The following is a 25,327-nucleotide window of genomic DNA, read 5'->3' on the forward strand; positions in this document are numbered from 1 at the left end:
ACCAGCTGAGCTAGAGGTCAGACTGAGAGCAGGCCGGGATGAAATAGATGTTAGGTCGCGGTAATTATGATGCAAAGATGAGAGTATGTGGACCGCGTGGCACTAATGAAATAGTAGAAGATAATATAGGTAAGTTGTAGTGCTCTAATTTAGGTGAAGTCAACTAGAGTGCAAACAATAAAGTACAAACACTATAAGTGTGTAACATAAATACCACTAAATACTCAGTGCTAAATTATGCTAATCCTATTGTTTTCTATTGTTTAACTAGCACTATTCACTACTAAATAGTGCAAAGTGTTGCACACTTTTAGTGTTTGTACTCTATAACCGTGAAACTTTAGTAATACTAAATAGCACAATTTCATGCAAATTCCATTGTTTTCTATTGTTTAATTAGCACAATTTTGTACTATTTAGTAATTACACCTTTTGCTGTTCATTAACCGCAAAGGAATATTCATTGAAGTGAAGAAGCATTGTCATTAGAGCGAACAGGCATACAATAAGGCGAACGGACTCTCAATAGTGCGATGGAACGTTCATTAAGAAATTTAGCATTGAATTTGACAATCATGAACATGTTTGCGTGGGTTCATTAACGTTTTCAAACTTTCATTAGCGTTTTGGTGTAGATAATAAACCACAACACGCATTCAATACAGTGTTTTGGACATTTATTTACGCAATGCTTTTACGATTGTACATTTTCAAAAACAAAAAAGTGAATTTATCCTTGAATGTGTTCTCTATTTAAACATCTTGGACGATATGTTTATATGTGGTTGTACCATTTTATGCATTTCTGTGGATCTTCATAGGCCCTCACAAGACGCTATCTGACTTCATTTGGAATTTGGTTTCTTTGTTGAGCCATTGCAATATCCAAAAAAAGAGGGATTAAAAAACTCAAAACTGACTGATATTTATACCTAACGGCGCTTTGTTTGTACGAAATCATATTCACGGCTTGTAAAAAAAACGAAAAAACAATTAAAATCCTAAAATTCCTAGTGGAAAATATACGCCTGTTCGCTCTAATGACAATGCTTTTTCGCTTCAATGAATATTCCTTTGCGGTTAATGAACAGCAAAAGGTGTAGTGTTTCACGGATTAATTGTTTGCACTCTATTCAACAGTTTGACTGAATGCACTCTAAAAGATATATTGCGAAGGTTAAAGAAAATTTAAGTCTATAAATAATATATATGAAATTGAAGTCATCTTCATAAATGATATATGTATCTAATTATCTAATCTAATCTAAAATTTCTTAAAACCACCTACCATTTTCAATGAGGTGATCACGCAGAGCGGCCTTAAATTTCATATTATCCTCTATATTAACAATAACTCCTGGAAGTCTATTCCATTGATTGATCGCCCAAGGAAAGAAACTATTTGCATGCTGATTACAATTTAAATGTGGTCGTAAAAAAGTCATAGAGTTACCTTCCTTTGAGATGCGAGGTAGAGGAGTAAGATACAAGTCTCTCTCGATTGCACGTTACGTCATCGCGGCCATGTTGGTGCCATTTAACAAAAGATTTCTCATTAGCATCCATTGTTAACGGCACCACAATGGCCGCCATGTCTTTTTCTTTTTTGACTCTCTTGGGAATGCTTATGCAACCTATCAATAGTCCGATATACCATACGATGAAACATAGCCAATCGAGAGAGAACTCTTCTACCTTCAAGGGATGGCTACTCCAATTTATTGTATTACTGAAACGTATTTCTAGAGTTGCTTTTCGTTTTGGAGTCGGTGACTGTTGTCACATCAAGGAAACTGCTGTAAGATATCGCTTGCTCGCAGGAACAAGAAAAAATCACTCTAAAATTAAGAAGGAACAAGATGTTTATGAGAGATTAAAAGCCGAGTTTTAAAGTCCAACAAATTCGATTTTTTTCACAAAATTATAATAAAGCCTTACATTTAATTCTCAAAAAAACTAGTAAAAAATATCTCGATTAAAAGCACATTATGATAATACCCCTGGTTGTATTCTAAATATTAGCGTGACGAAGATTGTGTTGTGGCTTGATCGCTGCCTAGCCAATGCGACCTACTTGTTTCAACCAAGTTAATTTACAAACGAAAACGACATTTTCTTTCTTTCTAGATAACAACTGTGCTGACAGATTGATTGGTGTAGAGAACAGATACATCATACCTGACAGCAGTTTTACAGCAACTTCTAAATACGACAGCAGTTACAACCCATATCACGCTAGACTCAATAGTAACTTAGGAGGATGGTGTCCAATAACACAATCAGATCCAAATGACTATCTACAGATTGATCTTGGACTTTCTTACGTCATCTGTGCTGTAGCCACACAGGGACACACTTCTTATCGTTATGAGTGGGTGACACAGTATAAGATAAGTCTGTCCATGGATAATACAAACTGGTCTCTTTACAAAGAAAATGGGGCAGTAAAGGTAAGATATCAATTGTTATACAAGCATTGAGAAATCTACTTTTATGAAAGTATTGACTGATAAGTATTGAAAACCACAGTTGTCTTTATTCAATCAGGAACCATGCTTTAATCAGGAAATGAACTGAATGTGAAATTATTTAACCTGCTCTTTTGTGTCCAATCAGTTAACAGTGAAAATGCAATTGATCCGCATAAGTGCATTCCAGTATTTGAAGAATAACCTCTTTTATGGAAATAGCTGTCTTCATCACAACTTACAAAAGGAATCCAACATAATGATGATGTTTTAATGTTCTATCCGGCAGCAGTAGTTTTGTTGAAAAGTCATGTCATTTTTTTATGATTTCATGTTTCAGTTGTTTGATGGAAACACCAACTACGGAACCATCCAAAAAAATACCCTTACCCAACCATTGACGAGATACATCAGATTCATACCTACAAAGAAATATCGCTATAAAACAATGAGAGTAGGGATCTATGGATATTTAAAAGGTAAAACTTTTAATACATAAAAATACTAGATATATAGAAAGGCTGCAGAGGACGCGGGCACACGATGCGGCGACATTGTAGAAAGTAGAAACGATCGTACTCGCATGCTCCGCCACTTCTTTCAAATACACTTATTTCAATAAAGTTAGTCACCTGAAAAGCTATAAAGCTGAGGCCGACAAGGATTATGGGTAGATTCATTTTACACGTTCAACCGCTTGATAACTGTTCATGGACTTGCGAATTTTTTACCAGTTACAGTCTCACCTCTTTCGAGCATCATCGAGCTGCAGTTTGTATTAAAAAAGCTTTGTATATATATGCTTTTGTGATATGAAAAGTTTCCCATGATCCCCAGTGATCTCAGCTTTCTAGGTTTTTGGTGACTAACTTCATTGAAATAAGTGTATAAATATTCACAACAGCGTTCTACAAACGAAACATACTTGCTATACATTAAGTCTGATTATATCTTTAGATAGAGCACATTTATTTGACAGTAATACACTCGAGTGCATGAGAGATGAATACGAAAAAACAAAATGAATTTTTAACAACTAAAACCAGCTACACTCACTCTTTGAATGGCTAGGCTCCAACATGGGCGATGTAATCTGGTAGTCCCTTCCAAAATATATGCAAATCAGGTCTATAATACCACTACCCATCCGTTTTTAACCGACCTTAGCTATATAGACTCCTTCCCTTCTTTTCTCATTTCGTAGCTTGCGACAACTCTCCTCTTGGTATGGAATCAGGAACTATTCAAGATGGCAGTATAACAGCTTCTTCTGCTCAACATCTAGCCCAGAACGCCAGACTACATTACACATCAGGCTCATCGTGGTGTGCCTCTACAAGTGACTCTGATCCATATCTACAGATTGACTTAAGGACATCTCACCTTATTTGTGCAGTGGCTACACAGGGAAACAGCATGGCTGACCAGTGGGTCAAGACGTACCAGATAAATACATCTACTGATGGTACAACATGGACCACTTATCAGGAGAACAATATTGACAGGGTAATGTAGCATTAGTGGTTGTATGATAGATCAGTGGGTGAAGACGTACCAGATAAATACATCTACTAATGGTACAACATGGACCACTTATCAGGAGAACAATATTGGCAGGGTAATGTAGCATTAGTGGTTGTATGATAGATCAGTGGGTGAAGACGTACCAGATAAATACATTTACTGATGGTACCACATGGACCCCTTATCAGGAGAACGATACTGACAGGGTAATGTAGCAATATTGATAGTATGATAGGTCAGTGAGTGAAGACGTACCAGATAAATATACATCTACTGATGGTACAACATGGACCCCTTATCAGGAGAACAATATTGACAGGGTAATGTAGCAATACTGATAGTATGATAGATCAGTGAGTGAAGACGTACCAGATAAATACATCTACTGATGGTACAACATGGACCACTAATCAGGAGAACAATATTGACAGGGTAATATAGCATTAGTGATAGTATGATAGATCAGTGGGTGAAGACGTACCAGATACATACATCTACTGATGGTACAACATGGACCACTTATCAGGAGAACAATATTGACAGGGTAATGTAGTATTGATAGTATGATAGATCAGTGGGTGAAGACATACCAGATAGATACATCTACTGATGGTACAACATGGACCACTTATCAGGAGAACAATATTGACAGGGTAATGTAGCATTAGTGATAGTATGATAGATCAGAGGGTGAAGAGGTACCAGATAGATACATCTACTGATGGTACAACATAGACCACTTATCAGGAGAACAATACTGACAGGGTAATGTAGCATTACTGATAGTATGATAGACCAGTTGGTGAAGACGTACCAGATAGATACATCTACTGATGGTACAACATAGACCACTTGTCAAGAGAACAATACTGACAGGGTAATGTAGCATTAGTGACAGTATGATAGACCAGTGGGTGAAGACGTACCAGATAGATACATCTACTGATGGTACAACATGGACCACTTATCAGGAGAACAATATTGACAGGGTAATGTAGCAATACTGATAGTATGATAGTTCAGTGGGTGAAGACGTACCAGATAAATATACATCTACTGGTAGTACAATATTGACCAATTATAACGTATCCGTCATACATCTGTCACTTTAAGTGTAAGTGGGCCATGAACCTTTTGTTTCTGATTCACAGATATTCTACGGTAACTATGATAGTTCAACTGCTGCACGTCGCATTCTGTACCATTGTATTATTACAAGATATCTACGTATTGTACCTACGACATCCCAGACTGATAAACCATGCTTGAGGACAGAGATCTATGGCTATCCTTTCCAGACAAGTAAGATTAATTGAAATTCCCATGTTACTTTTTGATGTTTTCTGATTTTTTTTTCATGCAAACGATTTTCTTTTCGCAAGAAAAGTAGAAATTCCTATATCAAAATAATTAGAAATTATCCTTTCTTACCGCCAAATACTATTTTAAGCCATTATTAATTCCCTTGGTGTGTTTTTTGGTGTTAGTTTTCTCAGAAAGTTGAGCAAATCGGTCGGCGACCATTTTGAACTTTTTCTACTAACTATACTTGGTATATTAGCTGATAGTCTCGTAGTAGAGTAGCCAATCAGAGCGCGCGATTGATTATATCCAGTGGTTTTCTAAATAATAATGCATGAAATCTTCACTATTGGTAAGAATTCTTAGGAATCATATTAAAAAGTAAAAATCCACTAAAATTGTATTTGTATAGGTAATAGGACTACATGCTGTCCAATTTGGAAGTAATTGGATGAAAAAAATTCCGAGGACTGACAAAATGGGAAAAGGCCGATAGCGAGTCCGATTTGGCAGTCAGAGGAATTTTGTGAATTCAATTATTTCCAAATTGGACAGACAAGTAGTCCTATTGCAGATTAATTATATCATCCCCAACTATACTAGACTGATTCCATAAGTCATAGTTTTCCCTCGAAAGAATGCAAATGGAAACGATTCAAAGTAATCCTTAATTTGGACAGGAAAAAGGACTTGGAAATAATGCAATAGCTGCTTATATGGAACTATAGAGTGATGATACTGTAATAGATTGAGCATGAACGTATGCGTGGCCAGCGGTTTCACAACCGCATGGCATATTAATGAGTTGTCTTGATCAGCGTTGAGATACGCCATGTTGTTTTATTATCAGTGAAATAAAGAAGTTAGATTGAGTTCTCCACAGTGGCGACGAGGATTTGGACCAGGAAAAGTTTTTGTTTAAGGAGTGAAAGAGCCAAGTTTTGCAAGGCGAGACAGGTACCGTACGCACTCAAGCCCAAGGTGGAGGAAGCAATCAAAGATCTTGAGAACAAAGGAGTCCTTACCAAAACCGAATGGAGCGAGTGGGCGACACCCGTGGTACCCGTGCTAAAATCGGATGGCTCCGTCCGACTGTGTGGAGATTTCAAAGTCACAGTAAACCCGCAGCTACAGGCAGAACAATATCCCCTACCAAGAATCGAAGATCTTTTTGCAAACTTAGCAGGTGGCCAGAAATTTAGTAAGATCGACCTAAAGCAAGCATATCATCAAATGGAGCTGGAGGAGGAGTCGAAGAAGCTTCTTACGATAAATACGCATATGGGTCTTTTCCAGTACAACAGACTGGTGTTTGGGATAACATCGGCCCCAGCGATCTGGCAACAGACGATGGATCAACTAGTAGGAGATATCCCAAACACCACATGCCTGATAGATGATATCCTGATTACAGGGCCAACTGAAGGGAAACACATGGAGAACCTGGAAAAGGTGCTGAAGCAGCTGAGCGTACATGGTCTACGAGCAAACCCACAGAAGTGCGCTTTCTTACAAGACAAGATTGAGTTCTGCGGCCACGAGATTGACGCTCAAGGTCTCCACAAGAAGAAAGACAAGGTAGAGGCCATTCTAAAAGCACCCCGCCCTAAAGATGTAAAGGAAGTCCGTTCATTTCTAGGGCTCGTGAATTACTACAATAAATTTCTGCCAAATTTAGCCACAGGGATACAGCCTTTGAATCAACTGCTCGAACAAGGAACCAAATGGAAATGGTCGAAAGACTGTGAAAGAGCATTCCTTAAAGCAAAAGAGATGATCACCTCGGATCAAGTGCTGACGCATTACGACCCCAAGTTGCCATTGAGATTGGCATGCGATGCGTCACCAGTGGGAATTGGAGCTGTCTTATCGCACGTGTTTAAAGACGGAACAGAAAGACCAATCGCTTTTGCGTCAAGAAGTCTACGGAAGGCCGAGCGAAATTATTCGCAAATAGACAAGGAAGCGCTAGCCCTCGTGTGGGGGGTAAAGAAATTCCATGCCTATTTGTTCGGAAGAACATTCCAACTGTATACAGATCATCAACCGCTGACCTCCATATTTCACCCAGGGAGAGGAATCCCAGCGATGACGGCGGTGCGACTTCAACGATATGCCTTGTTCTTATCAGGATTCAATTACACCATCGAGTACAAGAACACCAAAGCACACGGAAACGCAGATGGCCTGTCACGCTTGCCTTTACAAGAAGTGGAGGACGTCAATGAAGATGATGCCATAGATCCGGTAACGGTTCTCCAGTTAACGCAGTTTGAACCCCTTCCGGTGACCACGGAGGATGTTAAGAAGGAGACGCGGAGGGACTCGTTGCTCTCGAGAGTCAGGGAGTACACCGAGACTGGTTGGCCAACGCAGTACCCACCAGAGTTGGCGGCGTTCCACGCACGACAGTCCGAATTAACTATCCAGGATGGATGTTTGCTATGGGGAAACAGGGTAATCATCCCCAGCAAACTACGAGATAAAGTATTAGAAGAACTGCACGAGGGGCACCTAGGAATCGGAAAGATGAAGGGAGTAGCAAGAACTTTGATTTGGTGGCCAACATTAGATAAACAGATAGAGACTTTGGCTAAGGGATGCTCTGGTTGCCAACTGATTCAGAATGAACCACCAATCACAAGACTTCACCCCTGGGAATAGCCCAATGGACCGTGGCAACGAATACATGTAGATTTTGCTGGTCCTTTCCTAAACAGAATGTTCCTGATTGTAGTCGATGCATATTCCAAGTGGCCTGAGGTGGAGGTGATGCAGTCTACGACAACAGAAAAAACCATTGAGAAGCTCCGACAAATCTTTGGCAGGTATGGGGTCCCTCAAACTCTAGTCAGTGATAATGGGCCTCAGTTCACCGCACACATCTTCCAGGAATTCCTAAAACGAAATGGAATCAAGCACATCACGTCTGCCCCATACCACCCGGCCACGAACGGTTTAGCGGAACGGTTCGTACAGAGTTTCAAGAAAGCTATGAAAAAGGAACAAGTAAAGACAAACCTCAACCACAAATTAGCAAATTTCATGCTGGCGTACAGAAACGCACCACACGCAACCACTGGTGAATCGCCAGCACAGTTGTTTTTCGGACGGAGACTACGCAGTCGTTTAGACTTGATGAAGCCGGACCCCAGAGCTAAGGTGCATAGCAGACAGGAGCAGCAAGGGGGAGGCAGAGAGAAGGAGAGGAGGGAACTACAGATTGGTCAAAAGGTAGTTGTCAGAGTATACCAGAGTCCCGAGAAGTGGAAGCCAGGAGTAGTCGTGGCAAGAACAGGAGCTCTGCATTACGAGGTAGAAGTTGCGCCAGGCCTAGTGTGGAGGAGACATATTGACCAGCTCAAGGAATCAGATATTACTTCAAGTCCTCAGGAGGGAGTCGAATGGCAGAATCTAATTCCAAACCCAGTACAACCAACCGAGACAGTTGCTATTCCACAAGAGAAAAGCATGCCTACTAACCCCACAGAAGGTTTGACTCCATCGATGGAGGCCACAGAAGTTAGGGATAGTACAACACAAGCCAGCTGTCCCTCCACACCCTGTCAAGTGGAGACACAGAACCGGAGATACCCAGTTAGGTCTCGACGACCACCAGATAGACTGAACTTGTAGACCACATAAGTTTATGAACATTGGAACATTGAACTCCAAGGGAACGTTAAATAAGGGGGGAGGAGATGTAATAGATTGAGCATGAACGTATGCGTGGCCAGCGGTTTCACAACCGCATGGCATATTAATGAGTTGTCTTGATCAGCGTTGAGATACGCCATGTTGTTTTATTATCAGTGAAATAAAGAAGTTAGATTGAGTTCTCCACAGATACAATTACGTCGAAAATTTTGATATTTAAACGAAATATTACTGTAGATGGCCACGTGGAAATACGGATTTTAACTTGTTGTGTTGAGAATTAATTCTTACTCGTTCGCTGCGCTCACTCGTAATTTAATATCCTCTATTTCTTACTCCCCTGCATGATTATCTGAAAACCTTTTAATGTTAAGTTATAAATATTTTGCATAGGCCTGCTCTTAATCATATTTGACTTTGAAACTTTCTCCTGTTCAGGCGGCTGTTCAAGTCACAGTGTTGGTATACCCTCTACTAGTTTGGTACCTGATCACAGGTTTACAGCAACATCAACTTCTGCTGCATACAAACCTTTTAAAGGAAGACTGGGTAATAGCAAAGCCTGGGCTGCGAGTACACAAAATACACCTGGTGATTATCTTCAGATTGATCTTGGTGCTGTGTTCTACATATGTGCTGTAGCTACTCAGGGCCTTGGGGAAAACAGAGATGAATATGTGAAAAAGTATCAAGTGTTGTACTCAACAAACAACGTGCAGTGGACAACATATCAGGAAATGTCTGGTGATAAAGAGGTAATGTTTAGAGACCCGCCATTGTAAAAATTTCCACTGTAGTTTAATTTAGTGCACCCAATCAAACCCCCTCCTGCTAATGAATGCACAGTCCATTAAAGAGATGATCCAAGCCGTAGAAAAACTGAAAAACGAGAGTGTTTGACAGTAAAAAACGGATACCATGTTAACAAGGAATTTGACTTTGACTTTCATAAACACCAATAACAGCATTTATTTATCACACGCATCATAGATATGTGGTAATAAAGAAAAACATTTTCAGCTCACACTTCTCGTGTTTTCTTTTGTGTTTTTCCGTTTGACAGTTCAGCGGTAACTTTGACAGAACAACAGTGGTTACTAATGTAATAACCGACCCATTCAGAGCCAGGTTTGTTCGTGTACTTCCAACTGAGTTCAAACAATGGAAGATGCTACGGGTGGATTTCAAAGGACTTCCACTTGGTAAGAAATCTTAAAGTATTCTGTATGGTTGCATGTGAGACGAGTTATGAAAATTATAAAATTGCATTAATTTTGTTCAAGGTTGTACCTCGCCGCTTGGTCTTGAGAATTCACAGATACCAGACTCACACTTAACGTCATCTTCGTCATCCGATAATTCCCATGCTGCATCACGTGGTCGTCTGTATGGCAGTTCGTCATGGTGCAGCCAAACAAATGGTAATAATGAGTACATACAGGTTGACCTTGGACAGGTCAAGACAGTGACAGGTATTGCAACACAAGGTAACCCAGATAGGGATTCATGGGTGACGTCATACAAAGTTAGCTACAGCTTTGATAACACACATTGGAATGAGTACAAAGAAGGACAGGTCGTTAAGGTAATATAGTCTGGGCTATGATTAATAGTCATATATACAGGGTTCTTGTTACATTTTCGTTACAAAATTCAAGGACTTTTTAAGCACTTTTCAAGCACAAATATTCGATTTTCAAGGACAAAGTTTTTTGTATTAGAACGTGGTTTAAGCATCGATTCAATGTTACAGTGCAGCTAATTCAGCCGGGGCCACTAGCTTAGATAAATAGATCTTTAATATACGCATTCTTACCAGAAGTATCCAGATATTCAGCTAGGCTGTTTACGAAATATACGAAAATAGCATTATGTTTGTATTAAATTCAAGGAGTATTCCAGGAGTTTTGGCGTTTTCTCTATTTTCAAGGGCTTTTCAAGCGCCCTTAAAAAGGTGTTTTCAATTCAAAGAGTTTTCAAGGATTTCAAGGAGTAGCACGAACCCTGTATATATAAGCCTGCTATATAAGTATATTCTAATGATCTAATGATAGGTGTTTTTTAATGTGAGCTTATTACTAAAAGCCTTTTGATGTTAACAATCCACTTATTATGATATTTCTTTGTACATTATATAATTTTATAAAATAGAATTTAGAAGGAAACAGCGATAGGAATGGCGTCAGAGTCAACTGGTTTAGGAATCCAATAGCAGCACGTTATATCAGAATTACTCCTCAGACCCACAACTCAGGGAGCGGTCATTGTCTACGATTTGAAGGCTATGGATGTGATATCTGTAAGTCATACGAGAAAGTATTTTTAAACTAAAATCCTTACTGATCTCATGGGAATATTAAAATCTAATTAATAATGATAATTGTGCGGTATCATTTCAGTCGTTGCCCCAAAAGTGATTTTGGATACTGTTGACTTCATCCTTCCAAGCATCAAAGGAAGTTCCATTACATTAACCTGTAGTGTACTTGGTGAACCAGCACCTGACATCCAGTGGTTTAACAATGGAACAAAGATCAACGGTGCAACACAATCAACACTACAAGTACAGTTCATCTCTGCTGAAGATGTGATGTCCAAGTACAACTGTACAAGACAAGATCCTAACACACGAGCTGTGGTCTGTAACACGTTCTACACGTGTAGAATAGTAAACCCACTTTACCTGCCGAGTGGAGGAATGAATGAGGCATCGGTGAAAGTGACCGTATTTTTGAGTAAGTCAATGACATCATCTCTCAATTTTATAAGGTATCTTTTATTACTAAAATTTAGTCCCTTTTTTATACAAAGATGTCTCTAAAGCACCAAATGTGACAGCAAAACTAAACAAGAGGTCGATAACAACGAAATGGTCCGCAATGACAGCTTCCGATGACGTTGGTACCATCAACACGTACAATATACAGCTCAGTAATCAGAGTTCAACGGTGACCTATAATGCACATCATCCTGCTCTTAACTACACTATTGAACATCTCAAGCCGTACACCAACTACAGCATCAGAGTGAAGGCGATAAGTGTCGTTGGACAAGGACTGTGGAGCAGTTGGCTGGATGTTAGAACGTTGATTGCTGGTATATACTATGTTCAATTGTTTGTTGTTTATAGGCACTCCATACCACAATTACTACCATCCGGCTTTGTATCATAATATGGGCTCAAGATAAATAATAAAAATTAAATAAACACTTGTTTTAATCATATCAAGTGAGACGTTAATTACTGCTTCTTTTGTAGTGCTCGAGATAACAACTGTCGATTTGTGACAGTCATTAAATTAGAAATATTTTAGGGCATATACGTACGGGTGCCAAAGATTAGTAGAAAAGGTTTAGGGTGGGTGACGCATATTCATTAGAACAGTTGGAAATTTGCTTTTTTTTTGTGATTTTTTTTAGTGTGTGTTCAGTTGTTTGTGTGTATGTATGTATGTTTGTTATTGTTGTTGTTGTGGCCTTTTTTGAGCACTAAAAGTAAATTTCAAAGAATAATTGGCTAAAAAGTGGAAAGCTTTTGCCCTCACCTAAGTCCTTGAAAGTACAACTTTCTCAAAACTTGTTCATTATTTATTAATTCTGAATATAGAGCCTGACGGTGTACCATCAATCACAAAGACAAATGTCCTGTCGTCACAAAGCATACAGCTTCATTTCCAGGTAAAAATGATTATTATCAACTACGAGGCTATAATTTTTCAAGTTGCGTATAGGCTTTTCTCGAGATATAAATAAGCAAGGTTGAGCAAGGTGCATATAGGTAATCTAATCTTGAGTCTAGTGTCCCGTGGAATATGTTCGATTGGACTACGTGGCTAAGCTCCATGCAGACACGGTTTTTATTTGCCATTTTGATTAAAACTGTAGCAGTAATATAAAAAATAATTTTAACTTCTGATTAATCGCAAACCTGGTTTATTCCAGTACTTACGATTAGACCTGCTACATGGCCCAATGGCTGGATTCAGAATCTTCTACGAACCAGATGGCGGACCACAACAAGAGATTGACGTGGGTAAAGTTAACGATGCAACGCTGACGAAGCTTAGAAAGTACACAAGCTACAACATATCAGTGGCTGTACGAAACACTATGTATGTGGGTCCTGCATGTAGTGTTACAACAATAAGAACATTAGAGGATGGTGAGGAATAAATCAGTTATAAAATGTTTCTTCCTTAATTATATTTTTATCTGTTTTCCTCCATTAAATCAACATTTTTAATATGTCTACGTCTTCAATTTTCATATTTTATTTCTCTCAGTCCCGGATATTGGTCCACAAAATACAACAGCAACAAAGATAAACGATACAACATTCCTGGTTACCTGGCAACCATTAACAACAGGTCAAAGCAATGGTGTGGTAACAAAGTACGAGATCTTTTGGTCAATAGTTGAGGGAGGTCGTTCACGAAGATCATTACAGGAAATGTTTAATACTACAACACAGGCTACCCAGTACACTCTGTACAACCTTAGAATGTGTGCGAACTATATAGTATCTGTCAGGAGTCATACAAGTGTTGGACCAGGACCCAGAAGTACCATTGACTTTTGGACATCGCGTAAGTTGATATTTTTGAGACATTTTGTGACTATTTTCAGAACGCAGCTAATGAAAAAAAATTGATACAGAACCTGGTAGACCTACTGATTTACAAGCCGAGAGTCAAACGAAGACTTCTATTAGAGTGAGATGGGAAAAACCCTTGCCATTGTCATTGGTTGTATATGAATATACGGTAAGGCGTAAGCTATCGAGACTAGTCAAACAATACTTGGTTGAATACTAGGTTTGATGTTGTGTTTGAAATGAACATATGGTTTTCATTCGATTTAGATCGAAGTAAAAGGTTCTAAACCATACTGGAGCAATTACTCATTTTCAAGCACTCACAAGCAGAATGGAACACGAACTAACATGGTGATCGACAGTCTTGTGCCTGGTACAAGCTATGAATTCTGGGTAACAGCATCAACAGCATGTGGTAAGAGTGAGAAGAGTGTATCAAGTAAAAAAGACACAAACATTGACAGTAAGTACCATAAATGATATCGTTTTTGCTTGCTGTCTCGCTGCCTAAAGCATCATTTATACTTCATATTCTAGACCCTGTCAAACCTACAGGGAATTCTATAACTCTAAAGAACAAATTTGACGTTCCGTTATGGTCAGTTGATCCTGTCAATGGACCAGTCAGGTAGTAATAATATTTAACTTTTTTGAGAGTTGAAAAAGCTTGTGGTAATTAAAATTTAAAATCAACCTTTATCAAGAGGGTGTTGCCGCTTGCCACGAATAATTTAGTATCTAGCTACGGTTACACTATGTTTGTAAAGTAAAGTGTACACCCCGTATTTGTTATTAACATCGAAATCTACTATAACATTTTATAGTTCATATCAAGTTATCGTAATCAAAGGGAACAAAAATGTCAGTGACTTACCAACAAATATCAGTGACTACAAAGATGCACAAGAGCTTTACGTCACAGCAGAACTGAAACCCAACGAGATCAAGTCTCCTTTTCCTGTTGGTGACAATAAAATATATGGACAATATAAAAATGTACCACTAGACAAAGGCAAAACATATACTATTGCAGAGAGAGCGATCACTACAGAAAATCAAGGAGTAAGTCGATCTGCCAGAAAATATTAGCCTTTCCGAAGTAAATTGTAGAAAAGCTTTGCATTATGGGCTGTTTTGAGGGACGCTTTGTCAGCCAGTTGACATTTTATGCATTCTGAGATTCGAAGAAATTTGAAACTTTACACGATGACAATTAAGGTCCTATCCTATCACTTTTCACTATCCAGTGGTCATATTCAAGCGTCATATATTTAGTCATATTCCAGCGTCCCCTAAAACAGCCCCATGATGCATGCTAATAATAAAGTTTTCTTCCTTGTATTACAATCCCTTACGCCTTAAAACTGGATTGATCATATTTCATGTGGAATATGTAGGAAGAAATGTACAGGTAACAATAGTTAAACATACATCGTTCAAGAACTTATTGCCTGATATCTCTTTTTTTTTTTTTAAAGAAAATTTACGCAGGTCAAGCAGTAGTGGTAGCTACAATTAAAGTAACTCAAGGTATGAATTCCGAAATATCTGTTGAAAGCAGCGGTAACACTATGTTTTCGTGTTGACGTGTTGACGTGTTGGGTGGGGTGTACAGAAAAATTATTCCCTGAAGGTGAAGTGAATAACTTTGGCATGTTGTAAAACCTGGACTGGACTGGACTGATAAACCCTGGACTGAAAAAACGTGGACTGATAAAACCTGGACTTTGATAGCATCTTGCAACAATACGATGTTGCCCAACACGATTGAATTCACCAATTTGAATTCACAAATTTCACAGATTTCACGATTGCCGAACAGAAGCAAGAGTAGCAAGAGTAGCAACAAAAAATTCGATATTGATTCGAAACCAATCAGATCCGCGACAAACGAAAATGTCTACAGCTAATCAAGATGAATCCCAGCAAAAATGCCGTCTCGAATATTTTTGTGTGAGCATCATCATTATCAAAGTGTTCTTGCATACACATTTTCAGATCATCGGGTACATTCATTTGGTTCTAGGATACTAAGAATAAATTATCGTGTAAAGCAAAGGTAACCATGAAAGTATGTCTGGTGACCTGAAGGAGCGAGTTCGTAATAAAACTAGGACTCGGAAATAATAATGAGATAACTCTTACGAAAGAAATTACTTAATGAGTGTGTTATGTTCACAGAGCAAAAGGGTGGCATTTCCCCAGTTGGACCTGCAGTAGGAGCCGTGGTCATCGTTTTACTCATCTTGGTAATGGTAGTTCTTATACTGCTTATAAAACGGTAACTAAAAACTCTTTTTTAATTCACTGACAATAATGTAATAATTCTCGTTGTAGATAAGTACTTGACTATCTAGCAATTTTTCAAACATGCATAAGAAAACGCGTTATCCTTCCAGTTTCAGGCATGCGCACTTCCACAAATATAAGTGAGTTAAAGCAAGACGTACGTAATTTTATTCAGCGGTATATGTTATTTTTCCAGTCGCCGTCAAAAAAGATATTCGAAGAAAGATAGTACGGTCCCACTTGATGATATTGAAGACCAAGAAAGTGGGAATGTAAATGAAGGCCAGGAAAATGAATTAGTACAGAAAGACATGGCTATTCCGCCAACTGCAGGTATATTGGCTTCCTCGTTTCACGTGTTAGGCACTAGTAAAAAAAAAGCGTTCTTATTAAGTCCTTTTGTCGGTCCGAGCACATTTTCTTTGAAAGTCCATCTTAGTTTTGCAAAGTTCATATTTTTCGTAGAATTTAATGTCAAATATCAAAGGATTTGGCAAAAAAATAGAATGAAAGATCAAATACGACAAAGTGTTTAGCAAATAACTAGATAACATACCTTTGACAATGTGAATAAATGAATATCTGTTTTCTTTAATAAGGAGCGTCTGTTTACAGTCAAGATGACGTCTATGACGAAGTTATAGACATAGCCAAACCAATCCCAATACGACAATTTTCTGAGTATGTGAAATCCACCAAGGCCACGGAATACGCACGACTGAAAGAAGAATATAAGGTAAAAAATGTTACATTGTAAAGTAAAATTGCTGATTCTCATGCAGTCTCCGCAATGCCAATAAGTTTTTATTCGTAGCCAAGCTATTAAACGTTTGGAGCATCATTTTAAAACTTTTTATCATTAATATTTTGACAGAATTTACCAAACACCCATTCCTTCCCAAAAACAGTCGCCAAGAAACCAGTAAACAAGAAGAAAAATCGATACGGCAACGCCATTCCTTGTGAGTAAGAATGTAAATCTTCAATAGTATTCTTTTCTGCAATAACACGAAACGTTGTGCTTATTTTTCAACAGTTGACCATTCTCGTGTGATTATCGAACAAACTGATGGAGATGAGGATTCTGACTACATCAACGCTTCATATGTAACTGTAAGTTTTAGTTACGACCCAGCGCTATGCCAACCATGATTTGTGATAGATCGACCTTTTTTTCCGATACGGCGGCCATCTTGAAATCTATTGTTTTAATTAAGACATATGTAACGCCGAAGAAACAGCTATCACATTAGCGTGTGTTTTTTATATTACTTTACCTTTAAACGGAAAAGCAATTGAATTTTCTGGTAGTTTGAACAATGTGTGAAACAGCTTCATATTATATTGAAAACATAGCCGGTTTCCCGCCACTAAAAAATCCACTTTTTTTTACGAGGGTAACCACAATGCTATACTCTACGATATATTTATTTTCTACGTTTCCTCTTTGGCATCCCACTCAAGATGGGGGATGCCGTATCAGTCAAAAAGGGTCTAATCGCGGATTCAGTCTTCAAAAATAATATGGGTTGGTTTGCATTTTTTTTAATAGGACGCTGAGACTATGTTGTAGTTTAAGCATCATTTCTTAATATTATCTGTTTGACAGGGATTCGATGGAACAAAACGTAAATACATTGCTACACAAGGTATCATCGGATATAGTCTCTGAGTATATTGATTAGATTAAAGTTGCCATGTTGTAAGAAATTTGTTGTAAAAAAAAAAAAAAAAAAGATCGGTCAATGCCTTTTGATAAAGCACTCAACATGGCGACTTCTTTTGCCTTAATTGCCCTCCTTTCAGATCATCGTTTTAAAGCTGATGAGCTGGTTACGAGTTTTAAGACTAGATACTGAATATTATATTTTTTTATCAAGGTCCGGTAGAACAATCTTTTGCAGACTTTTGGCAAATGATTTGGGAGCAAAATACTGGTACCATAGTTATGCTGACCAAACTAAAAGAGCTGGGCAAGGTAAGAAATAATAAAAACAATGGTTAATTATCGGTCTTTCAGTTCCCAATTTCCTATCTTATCAAGACTGATTATTATTTTCACAGACCAAATGCCATCAGTATTGGCCAGAAAGTAACGAAACGTACCGACACATAAATGTGAATATCCATAAGACCGAGGTGTTCCCAGATTACATCATCCGTACAATCTTACTGAAGAAGGTCAGTCTTTTACAAAGAAATATGGTTTGTTATATATTCATATGTTTAAACTTTTATTATTTGTTATAATTTCTGGTATAGACAAACACTAGCGAGAAGCGCTCTGTAATACACTTCCAGTTCACCATGTGGCCTGACAAAGGAGTGCCACATTATGCAGCTGCTGTTCTTGCTTTCCGAAGAAAAGTTAAATCAATGAATCCTCAGGACTCGGGACCAATCGTAATACACTGCAGGTACTGATAAATAGAGGTTATTGGTCGGCTAATATAAGCATCTGATACGACTGTGTATTTTTACGAGCCTTTAGGCGAGCCAAAGTACAAGTGACGAGTAAAAATGCAAAGCCATATCAGATGGTTAGCCTACTGATAAGTTGTTTATCACTTAATTCTGCAAAGAAATGCTCAAACTCTCTCTAAACTCTATCATTCCCAGTGCGAGCAGATGCCGAAGTGCTGATACGGCCTCATATCAGGAATGTTCTTTTTTCATATCATACACGTTCTCTGCTGAATTAAATGATAATGTAATTTATCTTGGTTCTACTAAAATACTTATGATAGAACCATTTGAGCATTTCCCTCGTACAGTTTATTATTTATCAAAGCCATGGCCACCATTTTGAATCAGTAAAAAGGAATCAAAGGAACGACCTAAATAATTAAAATTATTTCATCATTGCAGCGCTGGTATTGGTCGTACGGGATGTTACATTGTGATCGACGCCATGTTGGAACGAGTAAAGAAGCTACGAAATGTCGATATAGCAAACTACGTCTCAAAGATCAGAAAAGACAGGACTAGTATGGTCCAAACTGATGTAAGGAATAGTAAACTCAACTTTCTTATTGATTTGAATTGATCCCATTCTGTGCCAATCTTGAACCACTTCCATAACTTGAAAAGAGGGCCAGGTATGAAATCTGTTTCTTACTCTATTTACATGAATAGGAGCAGTACGTCTTCATACATCTGGCTATATTGGAATCTCTTACTTGCGGGAACACAGAAATACAAGCCTTTAAATTACAGGCTACGATGCACAAGCTGTCAACAATGAGTCCACAGAAAAATGCAACTGGTTATGCTCTGGAATTTGAGGTAATTTCAAAGTTACATCCAAGGTCAGCAAAAATTTTAGGTTTGGACTCTAACTTTTTGATATTCTTATATCAGCGTCTGAACGTGGTGACAGCTGAATATGCAGAAGACGAGTGCGATGTTGGACGGTTAAAGGAAAATGCGTCCAAGAATCGATACCCCAACGTCGTAGCTTGTAAGTATTTTAATATTTCTTCATCAACATTTAAGTCGTGGAGTTTATTACCTCACGAAAGACAAAGATGTTGCGCTAAGACTGTCAGCCTTTGAATATATTTAAATATATACATATTAATTTGCTTTAAAGTAAATTTTATAAATGTTTAAATGTTTAAAAATTTCTTTTCCAATCAGTAAATAACAGCCGAGTAAAACTGATGAGAGAAGATACAAATAGTACGGACTACATAAATGCATCCTTTGCCGATGTAAGTATTTTAGTCCAAGTAGGATATTATTGACGATTATTGAACTGGTGCATTACATTGACGATGTCATTCTGGTATTTTTTGACATACATGGTAATCGTTGCATGTACACATACAATAATGCAATAACACTTACTCATGGGGTCACTCATACACATTTACAAAAAGTATGATTTGATATGATTAATTGATGCAATCATGTTCAATTCATTTGCTAAATGCATGTATGTATCTTTGGTATGCATTCTGGCAGTAAAAAGATTCATATGCTGCATGTCTCCTATGATAAATGCCTAGTTGATAGGAATCGAAGGAATCTTGTTAGTACTGGGTAGTCTTGAGATTTTTGCGCTTAATAATGTTTTCATTGTACAAGCTCTCCTCACCTCAGAGTTAGATAACTGTTTCCGTTATTTGTCAATAAATTAATGTCCAGGCCTACAGAGAGCGCAACGCCTTCATCTTGACACAAGCTCCATTACAGAACACCATCGAAGATTTCTGGATCATGGTTGTGAATTATGACATTAGAACAATTGTGATGCTCAATACAATTGGAGAAGAAAATGAGGTAAGCCCTCGTAAAGCCCAGAATCCTAACCCCTTGCCTATAATTAAGAGGACTAGATTATTTTAATTCAAATGCTAGCTGCAACTGGTTTGATATTTCGTAATTACAGCAGTTTCCACAGTACTGGCCGCAAGAAGGATCTGACAAATACGGTGCTGTTACAGTTGAACTGGGAGACACGCGAGTTGTTGGTGCATCACGGGAAGTTGTTGCAAGAAGCCTGCAGGTGTCATACAAATCGGTAAGCCATCACCGTAGCATATACAGGAAAAATATTCGATTCATGCAATGTGCAACTTTAACGTATGATTTCCGATTATTATTTCAGACGAGGGTTCGTGTTCAACACCTGCAGCACTTGAAATGGGCCGACAAGTCCATCCCCGACAATCCACAGACTGTGTTAGAATTGTTAAATGAAGTTCAGCAGTCACAAAGACAGAGCAATAACGCCACGCCATTTGTTGTCCAGTGCAGGTATGTTTGCCCTTGAAATTCTGATAATAATAAGGTAAATACGTCACTCCCCTTCACTTCATAAACCTTGCTCGATACCCCGAAGCATCTTCTGGCTGATCAAAATCAGGGCATGAATAACTCACAGATCGAATTGCATTTATCCTGCTGACATGTGATGGGAATCAAACCCCTGTGGTGAGAGGCAAGTGTACTACCGCTACGCCTCCCTTGATTGCCAGACTAAAAATGGTCTATCAAACTTCAAACTAAACTCTTTGTACGGCATACTATCTTAGGAACCTGGCGGATTAGAGAAAAACGGAGACCGACAACAACATGAGAAAAGTGGGAATCAAAGTAATCAAACACAACAAAACATCGCGGTCAACCTGACCACTCTGCTAATGATCCAACGTTATATGCATGCAACCACAGCATACAAACGGCTGTTTTCACGATATCATGAAACCGGTTAACATTAGTATACTTCGTAGTTAAAAAAATTGCATTTATTTCTTATTTTTTCCCCCAGTAATGGTGTTGGACGAAGTGGGACGTTCTGTGCAATATCTTCGATTTTGGAGAGAATGAAGCAAGAGCAAGTCATCGATGTGTTCCAAGTGGTCAAATGTATACGTTCAAACCGTCCAGGAGCTGTTGAATCACTGGTAAGTCTTATAATATATGGTATATAAATACGAAAGCTTCTAAATACATAACGATTACACTTTTAACTTTTATTTATTTTCATTTTTTAGACTCAGTACGCCTTCTGCTACCAAATCATCCAGAAATACCTCGACTCATTCAGCGACTACGCTAACTTTTCCGATTGTTGAATGTTGACGATTTTCAGCTGTTCAAGAAGGGTGTAATATGCAGAATCATTTTTTTCCATCGAAAACTAGGGACAGTTGTTAGAAATTTGTCGACGAGGCTGTCCGAAATCCGTCGATCAACTATGAAGTGGTCATCACCGGAACGATACCGGCAGCAAACTATACTTTATTTTATTTGTCAATAATTGTTACTTTGTTCATAATTAATAGTACGAATTGTAGTGAAATACTAAAATAGTTAATTTCGATCTCCATTTTATTTTACAGTAATTACCATTTTGTATATAATTTATAGTATAAACTTATCAACTTAGAATTACATTCTTTAATTTAATCAATCAGACTTTATTTTATTTTATTGGGAAAAAAAAAAAAACAGCACCTATACAAGAATTAATCTCAAAAAGGTCGTTTCGATAAGAACTTGTAGCATTATTAGATGTATTTTGTGTCAATCAACGCGTGGCTTTGAAAGAGTGAAAGAAATATCTTTCAAATCCTGCTAGAGTGTTCTCACTCATTCACTAAACAGAATTTACTTTCAGGCTTTTTATTCTGAAGCGAACGTTCTTTGAATTTCAGGTATACTCTAGAATTAGCCATACCGACTAGAATTAGCCATACCGAAGTTGAGGGAAAACCGGGTCGAGTTGGCATTTGTGCTTTTTAGGGCTATTTTAGGGACAAAATTGTCGCCATCTTGGAAAAATGTCTCCTAAGACAGCCCTAGAATGCACCGCATGCAATGCCAGCTCGACCCAGTTTTTTCGTTGATTGATAGAGTTGAAGTCGTCTTCTATTATTAAGAGAAAACGTTGAGAAATGTCAAATATACCTTATAGAGAATATTAAATCCTTGAGAAATGTCAAATACTTTCTAATAAATACTTTCTTATCAATATTAAAGCCTAACTTCTGATATTGATTACCGCTCTTATTGACGTCTTAATTAGCAAAGTCTAATCACAACAGAACTAGCATTTTGAACTCAGTTATAAATGAATAATATTACTATCACTAAAACTTAAGGGAGAGCTGGAAATAAGCCAGTTATTACACCTTGTTAATGTTTTTAACGTATTTTATAGCATTTTTTCGTTTTCCGGTCTCACAAATAAAGTACACTATCGAATCCGCAGCTCAAGTCAATTAAGTAGCTGTCACGAATATCGTTCATGCAGAATATCACATACAACACGTTTGCAGCGAGGGAAGAGTCTTAAGATTTATGACATTTTTTCCCATGAGGGCAGGGACACCACAACAGCATAGCCAATTAAATTGTCCTAATATATATCACTACATGAAAATGATTGGATTAAAACTTTACTGGAAATAAAGTAGTTTATTTTCTCTAATTATCAAGTAAATGATCTAGAAAGAAAATTTCTATAAACAAAAAGAAACGAGAAGAACTGATTTGTATCATTATAGTAAGAGCTGAACCTGCCTATGTTGGATATGGCCTTCAGATTTTCGAGTGCCTCTCAAGGGTTAACGTTTCTATGCGGAATTTATAGTTAATGGATATTAATATCCCCAAAGTATTGCATTTATTTAATCAAGAGTTCTAGTTAGTTGAATGCTCGAGCTCCTTATTCGGTAAGTGTTCGATCCTTTAATCTCGTTTGCTTACTTGCTACGGGTTTTCTTGGTTGAGATTAACACACCGTCTGCGTATGTGAACGATGTAGTAGTAAGATAGTCAGTGTGTTATCGTTAAACTCATTTGTATGTTAACATTACGAAGAATGGTAAAACGTCACTGATGGACATCACAATTAAGATGTTCAATTCTTAAACCTATATTGCTATCGAGGAACTTTATACTCTTTTTTTATCGTTCTAATACTGCGAGAGTACGAGTAATTGTTGATATTTATTTGGCATAACGTTTTCCTTGATATCTATTTTCCATTTTTCATAATGAGCCGTTTTCTTCTCAGAACAACAAGATGGAAGGAGTGTTTTACAAATTTCGTTATTTCCGGGTCATCGCAACTGGGTTGATATTCTTCGTTAATATAACTACATCTTTTGCAGGTGAGTTAGTTAACTTTACAAGACTCCGCCAAACGTCCGGCACTTTCATTCAAATTCGTCAATCTAATATTGTACTTCATATAGCATAGCGATTCTTGAAATTGTAAATGTAACACATAGCCTAACCTCCTATGGTTGTAAGTGTGAATTAGTAAAACAGTACACTATTGATACTAAATTGCGAAATTAAGTCCCGCGAAAAATAACGACGCGAAATGATTTAAATCCCTGGTGTAAAACCCTTTTTATTAACTTTAACATACCTGAACATGATCATAACGTGATGGTGCTATTAAAATATAAATGCTAAGTGCTTATTAGGCATAATTGTAGTTAAAATAATAGAGTACCGAAGTGTGACGTCATATTCGAAACATACGAAATATCATAATTTCGACGCTTCTGTCAACTTTAAAGCCGTTGCGAGCTGTGGCAAATGGAGATCTGCAGATTTTTTAAGAGGTCAAAAAATAACTATAAATTTTCTCCGATTTTGCACTGATTCCAATCAAGTTAGAACCAGCAAAAAAATAAAATAAAATAAATAAATTGACTTTATTTAACGAGGGTGACATACATTACTGGTGACCCAGTAGTTTCCATTATGGGCCTCCTACGATTAATAAACTGAAATGAAAGATTAAATGAACATAAAGCGTGTTAAGAATCCCAACTGGCAAGGAGGCAAACCAGTTGGCTATTAACAAGCATGGTCGAGAAACTGAATCTGAACTAATCAGGAATCGGAACAAATACAGTCTCAGCTAGTGGCCACCGACCATGCTGCCTCCTTAAAGCACCAAAGAAGAGAAAAAGTATGGTGATATTTTTGCATTAAATTCCCTATATCTTAACTGTTTCTTGCTCTATCACTCTAAATTCCACTCTATATCATAATTTTACAAGCAGTTTCTGATTTTATCACCACTGAAATCCTAAAGTTCCTAAAAAAGAATTTTTAACTTCGGTAACTTTTAGTAACTTCGGTACTCCATTCTGGACTGTATAGGAAATACAGTACAGGTAGGGGTTAATTAAAACGTCGTACTTTGCTAAAAACAATCGATCATTTTGTTAGTTTCGATTCATGTTTTGTTAGATATTGCAGTACAAAAAAAAAAAAAAAAGACTATGTGGATCTTCATAAAATCGCGCGACAATTCTTTTTCGCATACCTATTCCATTTTCACGAGTATTAAGTGACCCCGAAAATTAGTACCAATATAGTAATTATACGACATATCAAGACGATCTGTAATGATTTAGTTGGACTCATCAACGTAACAACCTCCCCTAATTCCTTTGCATTTGCAAATATTTATAACTAAATTAACACTTTTTCCTAATTGTGTAGGCTGTGAAAACGTTCCTTTAGGCATGGAATCAGGAGCTATTCAAGATAAAAGTATAACAGCTTCTTCTGCTCAATACCCAGCCAAGAACGCCAGACTAAATTATACATCAGGCTCATCGTGGTGTGCCTCTACAAGTGACTCTGATCCATATCTACAGATTGACTTGGGCTCATCTCACCTTATTTGTGCAGTGGCTACACAAGGAAACAGTATAGCAGATCAGTGGGTGAAGACGTACCAGATACATACATCTACTGATGGTACAATATGGACCACTTATCAAGAGAACAATATTGACAGGGTAATGTAGCATTAGTGATAGTATGTTAGACCGGTGAGTGAAGACGTACCAGATAAATACATCTACTGATGGTACAACATGGACCACTTATCAAGAGAACAATATTGACAGGGTAATGTAGCATTAGTGATAGTATGTTAGACCGGTGAGTGAAGACGTACCAGATAAATACATCTACTGATGGTACAACATGGACCACTAATCAGGAGAAC

General features: G+C 37.7%; 3 protein-coding genes across 4 annotated transcripts in view; all 3 read left to right on the forward strand.

Moving 5' to 3' along the window:
* The window catches only part of LOC116288859 (uncharacterized), a 30,782-nt gene that overhangs the window by 2,207 nt on the left and 3,248 nt on the right, over positions 1–25,327 (forward strand). For both annotated transcript variants that reach the window (XM_089030728.1, XM_089030729.1), the window contains exons 3-5: positions 2,128–2,450; positions 2,809–2,947; positions 3,673–3,974. In XM_089030728.1, coding sequence (XP_088886854.1) covers positions 2,128–2,450; positions 2,809–2,947; positions 3,673–3,974 — 764 coding nt within the window. The remainder of the gene's footprint in view (positions 1–2,127; positions 2,451–2,808; positions 2,948–3,672; positions 3,975–25,327) is intronic.
* Positions 4,892–22,341, forward strand: LOC116288861 (receptor-type tyrosine-protein phosphatase S). Its single transcript, XM_089030722.1, has 34 exons — positions 4,892–4,981; positions 5,144–5,294; positions 9,390–9,706; positions 10,015–10,153; positions 10,235–10,536; positions 11,103–11,250; positions 11,351–11,686; positions 11,763–12,047; positions 12,559–12,629; positions 12,894–13,113; positions 13,235–13,537; positions 13,608–13,714; positions 13,813–14,008; positions 14,083–14,173; positions 14,370–14,607; positions 15,024–15,075; positions 15,727–15,826; positions 16,031–16,167; positions 16,434–16,570; positions 16,709–16,796; positions 16,871–16,947; positions 17,444–17,483; positions 17,715–17,812; positions 17,899–18,015; positions 18,097–18,251; positions 18,703–18,838; positions 18,970–19,119; positions 19,195–19,294; positions 19,474–19,547; positions 19,984–20,118; positions 20,228–20,359; positions 20,447–20,595; positions 21,110–21,245; positions 21,336–22,341. The coding sequence occupies exons 1-34, from the start codon at positions 4,892–4,894 to the stop codon at positions 21,414–21,416; spliced, it is 5,088 nt and encodes a 1,695-aa protein (XP_088886848.1). The 3' UTR covers positions 21,417–22,341.
* LOC148910776 (lactadherin-like) lies at positions 22,965–25,158 on the forward strand. Its single transcript, XM_089030743.1, has 3 exons — positions 22,965–23,018; positions 23,363–23,459; positions 24,814–25,158. The coding sequence occupies exons 2-3, from the start codon at positions 23,372–23,374 to the stop codon at positions 25,122–25,124; spliced, it is 399 nt and encodes a 132-aa protein (XP_088886869.1). The 5' UTR covers positions 22,965–23,018; positions 23,363–23,371; the 3' UTR covers positions 25,125–25,158.

Source organism: Actinia tenebrosa, unplaced genomic scaffold, assembly GCF_029948245.1.
Source record: "Actinia tenebrosa isolate PJP-AT-01 unplaced genomic scaffold, QUT_ActTen_1.0 PGA_scaffold15__27_contigs__length_11533743, whole genome shotgun sequence".
Classification (NCBI taxonomy): domain Eukaryota; kingdom Metazoa; phylum Cnidaria; class Anthozoa; order Actiniaria; family Actiniidae; genus Actinia; species Actinia tenebrosa.